The 9,212-nt window shown below is 32.6% G+C and overlaps 1 protein-coding gene across 1 annotated transcript; it reads right to left on the bottom strand.

Moving 5' to 3' along the window:
* Positions 1 to 7,533: 7,533 nt before the first annotated feature.
* LOC140450614 (E3 SUMO-protein ligase ZBED1-like) lies at positions 7,534 to 8,862 on the bottom strand. The gene is made up of 2 exons (XM_072544273.1): positions 7,970 to 8,862; positions 7,534 to 7,762 (listed from the first exon to the last, which is right to left on the bottom strand). The coding sequence occupies exons 1-2, from the start codon at positions 8,860 to 8,862 to the stop codon at positions 7,534 to 7,536; spliced, it is 1,122 nt and encodes a 373-aa protein (XP_072400374.1).
* Between the last annotated feature and the right edge of the window lie 350 nt (positions 8,863 to 9,212).

Below are 9,212 nucleotides of genomic sequence, written 5' to 3'. Positions count from 1 at the left end.
CATTGGCTTTACTTTTGAAAAGCCAATTTATGATTATTAAAAGTTGTTGATATGGTTGTTTTGCATAATTTAATAATTAAATATCACAGGTGGATGAAGGTGCTATGTTACAAAATAAAGATTCTGAGAAAATTAAGGTTAAAGTTTTTCATTGTAAACTTTTCGCACATGTACTTTTATTAGATAAAAACTTCTCTTTGTCGTTACTAATATATGGAATATGTTATTTACGGAAACAAATATCAACAAAAAAAATTATGTCCATCCATTGTAAAATTCCAGAGAAATTAAAACAACTACTGTTTTATGGAAGAATCATGTATTAAGAAAAACTTATATAACCCGCTAACAAGTAGAGATGAGCATCGTTAGAAAACCATCGATGGTCGCCATCGATTAAACATCGGGAACGTACCATCGATGGCAAGAGAACATCGAACCTAAACATCGATGTTTTTAACTATTATTGACTTGTTAATATAACATCAACCAAAGGATCAACTATTATTGTTGACCTTGAACTAAAATTTCTTGGACCTAACCTAGCAAAATCAATAAAATTATAAAATGGTTTATTTATTTTATTGTGTATACATTATGAATATATAAATGAATGAAATTAGCTATTTTGACACAATTTTTTTCATATTTATGGAACACTGGTTAAACATTTAATATGTGATGTACTATGGAAATTGACAAAACTCTTACAACCCTATGCATGGGCATAGAATAGAATATTCTTTATTAATCCCATCAGATCACATTGTGATATAGGACAAGTCATATAGTACATAAAGCATGATCAACAAGTTATATAAGACAATTACATAAAACAAAATCAATAAAATATAGATTAATATAAAAAAAAGATATGCGATACAGAGCGTCTCTGAACCCGCCGGTCCTCATTCCCTGTAGTCTTTTATTAAGTCAAAATAATCATTTAGGTTGTAAACTCATAATTTGATCAGACATGCTTTTAATTTATTTTTGAATATTATTTTCATTTCTTATATTAAGTGGCAAACAATTGTAAAATTTAGATCCTGCAAAATCAGTAGTTTCAAAGAGAGTTGTGGAGTGTTTACACACGTTTATCAACCTCCCGTGTCTTGTCGGGTAATTATGAAAGTCAGAGTTAAGGGGTAAAATTTTGAAATTTAGTTTTGACGTGAATAATACACTTATAAATGTATAAAGCATGAAAAGTCAACAGTCTGTGTTCAATAAAATATTTACGACATGACTGTCTATTATCAATATTGAATATCAATCTAAGAATTCTCTTTTGAGTTATAAAAACTCTAGAAGAGTTTCCCCATAAGACAACATTATAGGCCATATATGAATAAACCAATGCATAATACACACTTATCAATTGATTGGTGTTAAATAGGGTTTTCAACTGAAGGATCGCATAGTAACCCTTATTCATTGTTTTGCAGACTTTAGTGACATTTTCATCCCATGTCATATTACTTTCTAGAATGCTACCAAGAAATAGTGTTGTATCACTAAAGGGTATTTCCTCAGAACTAACTGATTTTACAACCATGGGATGGCTTACAGCGCGAGTAGAACTGCATACAAATAGTTTTCTTTGCATTTACCATTAAAGAGTTCCTTTTACACCAGGTTGTAAATTCCTGTGCTACTAAGTTCATTTTTGAAATGAGTTCGACTTCAGTTGACTCGTCAACTACAATTGTTGAATCATCTGCATAAAGAACTGTATGGTCTGCAATTAAAAAATTTATCAAATCATTGACATATAAAAGAAATATTAAGGGTCTCAATACGGAGCCTTGCGGTACACCTTGATCAAGATTAAAAACAGATGACTTCTTATTATCTACTTTTACTAGAAATTTACGATGTTGTAAGTATGACCTTAACCAGTTCAAGAAATGACCCCGAAAACCAAGGGCTTCTAATTTATGCAGTATAATTTCAATGTCAATAGAGTCAAAAGCCTTCATCATCATTTTGGCTTTACAACCCTGTGTGGGTCCTAGCCTCCCCAAGAATTTTTCTCCAGTCGTCCCTATCCATCGCCTTCCTCCGCCAAGCACGTATTTCCATTTCTCATATCTTGGTCTATGTTATCTAGGAATCTTGTTCTGGGTCTTCCTTTTCTTCTTTGACCAATAGGTCTATCAAGGAGCGTTTTTCTAGCTGGGTCGGTTTGCTCCATCCGCATTACATGGCCTACCCACCTCAGACGTCCTATCTTTATGTGTTTTACGATATCTGGTTCCTGGTATATCCTATAGAGTTCGAAGTTGTATCGTCTTCTCCAGACACCATTTTCATTTACCGCTCCATAGATGCGCCTTAGTATTTTTCTTTCGAAACATCCTAACATGTTTTCATTGCTTTTTGTTAAAGTCCAGGTTTCTGAACCATATGTTAGGACTGGGCGTATTATTGTTTTGTAGAGTTTTACTTTTGTATTTCTTGATATAACTGTAGATTTAAAAAGGAGATTAAGCCCAAAATAGCATCTATTAGTCAAAAGCCTTAGTTAAGTCAAAAAAGAGTGCACCCACATACCTTTTTCGATCCAAAGCAGCGTGGATATAATTAAATAATGAAATAGAAGCACTCTCTGTAGATTTATTAGGAAGAAACCCATGCTGGCATTTATTTAACCCATTAGCGCCTGAATTATTTTTTTGTTAAATATTTGTATAAAATATCTTTTATTTTAAAGTTATATGTTTATTTATATAAACTATGTAAAAATTTCTTTTTTTTTGCAAGGGAGTCCTTAGGCGACCCCGTGTTCATATGATCACACTAGGCGTATATGGGGTACAAAAATACTCTTTCTGATAAAAATTTATTTTTGATTACATTTTATGAAAAGTTCCGAAACAATCGATACAGAGCCCGACGTTACACTTTCCACATTGTGTTCGAACAGTTTTCTTGCAGCTCAATCCACAGCACCGTCTTCTGTTACAAGGCTCCACCAAATGGTTTCTTCCATCAAGTCTTATATCTCTGCAAATTTTGCTATCTAGTTCAGTTCTGAATCCACGCGGACGACCGGCACCTCTGGTAGCAACACCATATTTCTGCAAAATAACCTGAACGATGCTTCTTCTAAAGTCCAGCTGAGGCATATCACAACCAGATTTTCTGTTTAACACCCAGGCGTTATGAATGGATGCATCCAAAAACCATGTAAATATAGGCCACCACCACTTTTTACCACGAATAGATATTCGATAACACGAAATATTTTGGTCCATTTTATCTGTACCGCCCATGTGTTTGTTATAATAAGTAAATAATGATGGACGCATAACTGAAATTTTCTTTTTCTCCTCTCGAGAATAACGCTGGACATATGTAGTTGGTTGAACACCATAAGCTGTAGATGCAGCGGCCACAACTGAATTGTCCATCCATTTTATGACAATTATTCAATTTTTTCTATCTAATTGAAAAGCATATTCCCCGCGGTTTTCCTTTTTCATTTGCTTATTGGTTTTTATGTTACAGGTTTTTGGAATCCTATTTTCACGGATAGTTCCCGTTCCGTGGTATCCTCTGTTCCTAAGTTCTTTCAGCAATAGCATACCAGTAAATAAATTATCGAAATAAATATGCATAGGTAAACTTTTATATTGATTTGGAAAAGTGTCAAGCATTTGTACCAAGGGCGCAGCACACTTTCCAAATTTATTATCATAGTCATTATTGCTATGAGGGTTTTTACCTTGGTAAATATCAAAATTTATAAGATAGCCATCAGAAGTATTTAGACTCCATACTTTATATCCAAATCTAATAGGTTTATTTCGAATGCATTGCTTGCAACCGTGCTTACCAAAATATTCTATCATTGACTCATCAAAACAAATATGTTGTTCGGGTTCATACAGTTCTGCAAATTTATTTTGTAATATATTTGCCAATGGTTTTAGCTTCCACATTTTATCCACCATTGATGGAAAATTATTATCTGCAAGGTGTAAGTATCGTGAGATTGCAATAAATCGATCCCTTCTCATAGAATTGTAAACAAATTCATTGCGCAAATCCCCTTGTGAGTCCCAATAATTTCTTTTTGAAGGTACAGTATTATAACCAAGACAAAATTAGTATCGCTAAAAAAACTTGAATCTCTTCAGGGGTCACATTGAAATCTGAACAATTTTTTGAAGCAACATATTTATTACTTTCTTCACAAAAAAGTCTCAAAACGTTGTCGTCTATAATCAAGCGAAATATATCATATGGACTTAAATCTTTGTATTTTGTATAAGAAGGAGAAGAAAAATCTAACATGGGCGGTACTATATCACCTGCTATCCATTCAGTCTCTAGATAAGCTTTCTTGGCCGATTTTTTGATAGAATTCTCTATGGTTTCAGCTACTTGCTGTTCATCTACCTCATATTCTAACGGATCCTGACTCTCATTATATGAATTCATCACAACTTCTGCACCTGCACGTAATTGTCTACCGGTTAGGTTATCAACTAGTCCTCCTTCCTCATCACCAGAGTCCTCGTCAGTTAGTACATTTGGATCTGGAGGCTCTATAAATATTTCATTTAAATTTTGATCGTCGTCGTTTTCAACCATAGCTAATGCTTCTTCCAAAGTAATGCCACTAAAACAATAAAAAATGTTGATATTATAACATTTCCAGACAAAACAAAAATATTACCCACTGCCCACATTCACGCCTAGCGTGTTCATATGATCACATCCCTAATAAATGTGTAATTATGAAATACTAAAGTACCATTTCGAACTGTGAATCATTTTAAGATAAAGTTTAACTTACTTCTATAACATATTATACCCCAAATCAAATTTTAAATAATTTGTTATATAAATACAATACTTACACAAATCGGATGTACGGATTTGCCATTTTTCAAACTGCTAACCAGCAAATTGGTCACTACAAATACTTCTAATAACAATTAAATGCACCTCGCACTGTTTATTATTTTAAACTAAGGCATAAGCAACACAGTAGCCTTGAGCCGACGTTAAAATTATCACAGTGTTGCCAAACAAATAATAAAATCTTGAGTCTTGTTATGTGTGATCATATGATCACGCTAGGCGCTAATGGGTTAAGATATCATATTTATTCGGAAAATTTAACATTTTACTGTAAATACACTTTTCGATAATCTTAGAGAGTACACTTGTTACGGTGATTGGCCTGTAATTATGAACCAAACATGGATCTCCCTTTTTGAAAATTGGACTAACTACTCCCGTTTTAAGGCCACTTGGAAACTTGCCATCCTTGACAGATAGGTTGATGATGTGAGACAGAACAGGAGATATATACGAAGAAATGTATTTAATTATTTTAGCGGGGATTTGATCAATACCTACTGAGCTGGTGTAGTTTTAGGAAGATATAGCATTCTCAATATCAAATGGTGAGACCTCAGAAAAAAAGAATGTGTTGTTAATTGTCATAGTTGTGAAATCATTAAAGGTATAGTTATTGAAATGTTTTAATAATGTGTGTTTGACTGATGTACAAAAATACTCACCAAATTTGTTTGCTATGTGTTCTGGATGTATCAATAATTTATTATTGTCAGTAATGCTCCACTCAAAATTGTTTTTATTTTTACCAGTTTGACGATTCATAGTTTTCCATATCTCCTTCCTTCTTTTATTATTATTTTGATTATGTAGATAACTTTGATATGAGGCTTTCTTTATATCCTTTACCTTACGGATAAAGTTGGCCTTTTGTATTTTATAGTTATACATTAAATCTGGATTACCACTAACATTTGCTAGCCAAAATAAATCCTTCAGCTTTTTACTAAGCTGAAGAATTTCAGTATTGATCCATTTTCTGTTGGTATTAGTAGTTATGCGTTTTGATATTAAAGGACATGTTGTATCAATATGATAGGAGACAGTGTTCAAAAAAGCTTTATATGCATCATCTACATCATTTGAATATGTATAAACATTTTCGAAATTCTCAGAATCAAGACTCAATAAAAGATTAGACAAACAATTCTTTGATAAGTTTCTATAAGTAGCTATCTGGGATGTAGCAGTATTGTTACTCTCAGATATGTTTAAACTAAAATGAAGCCCTAGATGATCACCTAAATTGTAGTTCACAACAGCCTCATTGTATAATTGAGGAATATTGGTAAGAAAATAATCTAGTTTCGATCGTGAAATTACACCGTTTTTGTTTGTAAATATTCTAGTTGGTTCAGTATTTTTACAGTTAAGTCCAAAACTAATCATGAAATCCATCAATATAGATTTTTCCCTTGACTCTTTCAGATAATCGATGTTAAGATCACCACAAAGAATAACACAATCATATTTAACGTAACAAATATTAAATACATGATATAATTTATGTATAAAAATATCAATATCCCCATTAGGGGAGCGATACACATTGAGTAAACAAAATTTTTTTGAGTCGCATCTAAAACTAATACAACACTCAAAGTTAAAATCCTGACAGATGTTCGTGAGAAAACCTGGAATATTAAATTTAAAATTAATCTTTACAAATACAAGTACACCACCATCTATATGATCACTTCGATTATAGTACGAACCTAAGAGATAATTAGGAAGATAAAGGGAATTTATATTGTTGTCACTACACCATGACTCGAGATATACACAGCAAATCCGGACTTTCAGTTTCAAGCAATAATTCGATAAGACTTATTTTGTTTATAATACATTGAGAATTTATACATACGATGTTTAGTTGATTGGTTCTGCCTCCAAACTTATTTGTAGCATCTAGATTGCCCAATTCCGGATTCGTAACAATCATTTCTGGTTTTGTTGGGGACCGCGGCTGGTAAACTTCTTGTATTTGAAGTTAAAATGGCGGACCATAGGTGTGTTAATGGCCTCTAACATAATTTTAAATATTCTATATACTTAATAAAGCTAAAATGATGTTAGTAGCCACTTACAATCCTTTGCATTATGGCTGTTAATGATTTTTTAATAGGATTATGTTTATATGGGATTGAGCCACAATTGTTGGTGTAATAAAAATTACATTTATTTGTAAACAATAGTTAATTAAGAAATATAATTCTCATTACACCAACAATTGTGGCTCAATCCCATATAAACATAAAACTAAATTCAATATTCAAAAAGAAAACACTTTCAGAACCTTGCGATTTTTTTTAATTTTATTTATTAAAGTATACATCAAATTTTAAGGATAATGAAACAATAATTATATGAACAATAGACACACAAAACTAAACAAATAAAAGTAAATGAAATGAAAATCGTAAAATCTATATACTTAGTTCTACCACATTTTCTCTGGAACCGAATTTAAAAACAGGAGCTTTGAAGCCAATTTACCCTCTAGACGATTCCTAGTTTTTGTTATAATTTGTCCTGCTTTTGAAAATAATCTTTCAGATGGAACAGATGTACCAACTAAAGGAACAAATTCAGCAACAACTCCTGACAACTTGGGATAGGTACCTTTCATATCTTCCCATATAGCTATGGGATTTTCCTCTATTTTGGCTGCTGGGGCTGATAGATATAAGGACAATTCTGGATGTAAATCTTTATGGGGTGTTTCTTCCTTATTGGTTTGTTTCCACTTTGTATCTGTTTATTGTATTCACTAAATATACTTTTTGAAGATTTTTCAACAGTGCTGTCAGTTTTAGTATCACTAATGGTTTGGTCATTCGTTTCATTTTCGAGTAATCTTAATCTTGCATTTACTATGTTTATATATCTGTAACAATAAAATGACAATAATGTTGAGTATTACACATGCTATGATATCAAAGCATGTTGAAAAACATATTTTGATTATTGACTATGACAATTAATATTGATTATGACAAAACAATTAAAAGGTATCTTAAAATGAGTTTGTTGAGATGTTTGTTACTTTTAACATTTATTACTGTTAAATAAATAAATAAAAATGAATACTTACTTGCTGCATGCAAGTGCATTTTTCAAATACATCTTTTTAAACCGTGGGTCCAATAATGTAGCCAAACCTAATAAACTGAACTGCTCAATTTGTCCGAATCTTTTGTCAAATTCTTTTAGCACTTCAACTTTTAATTGATTGGTCAACTTCTTGTCTGTAGTTATGGCTTCTAGTTTTTTTCTGGTAATGCTAGTTATGGGAATGCACAAACTGCCTGTTAGGTAAGTTTCTCCACTTATTTCCTCAGTTGCTGTATGTAAGGGCTTGAGAATGTTACACATTTCCGATAAGATTTCCACCTCAGCTGCAGTTACCATAATTGGTGCCGAAGGATGCCTATTAATTATGTCATTAATGATTGGTCGCAGCTCTAAAAATCGTTCGACCATGTTAAAGGTTGAATTCCATCTAGTTGGGACTGATTGAATGACCTTTTTATTGGGTGAAGCATTTCTTAGTTCATCACTCGCTACTACACTTTGCTTGAACCAACTTACAATTTTTTTCACTTTATCCAGGAGCTCAACAAGTTCTGGACAATTTTTCATAGAATTCTGGCAGACTAAATTAAGTGTGTGGGCATAGCAAGGAATATGTTTCTTTGGCCCTAAAAAAATATTGATAGCCTTTACTATATTAGGCCCATTATCTGTTATAATGGCAACAATATTGTCTTCTTGAATTTGCCACTGACTGCATAGAGACCTTAATTGCTCACAAAGGTACTCAGCAGTATGTCGATCGTCTAACGATACCATACCCACTGTCCCTGAAAATAATTGATTTTCTTCATCTATGAAGTGAACGGTTAGGCTGCTGTAGCTTCTCATCTGCAGGTCTGTCCACACATATGTAGTTAATGTTACCTTTTTGTTTGATAACAATGTTCGCATTGATTAATAAACTACATCATACTTGCTTTGTACTTGTCTTTTGAGGGTAAATCGGCTTGGTAACTGATAGTGAGGTACCAGATTTTTTATCATTTTTTTGAAACCATCTCTTTCGACAATTGCGAATGGCTGCATATCTTTACAAATCATGTAAACAATGGCTTGAGTTATTTTTTTATTTTGCCTGCCTCCATCTTTGTAGGACTCGATTCCTTTAATTGCGTTTATTATCGATGGTTGTCTCATTATTGAAATAGAACTACAGCTTGTACTTACAGATTGTACTTGTTTGCTTGTACTTGGACCATCATCAGCTTGACTGGATACGAAACAATCTTGATCCTCTAATT

The sequence above is a fragment of the Diabrotica undecimpunctata genome, chromosome 9 (assembly GCF_040954645.1).
Source record: "Diabrotica undecimpunctata isolate CICGRU chromosome 9, icDiaUnde3, whole genome shotgun sequence".
Classification (NCBI taxonomy): domain Eukaryota; kingdom Metazoa; phylum Arthropoda; class Insecta; order Coleoptera; family Chrysomelidae; genus Diabrotica; species Diabrotica undecimpunctata.
This window is presented reverse-complemented; position numbering and strand designations above follow the sequence as displayed.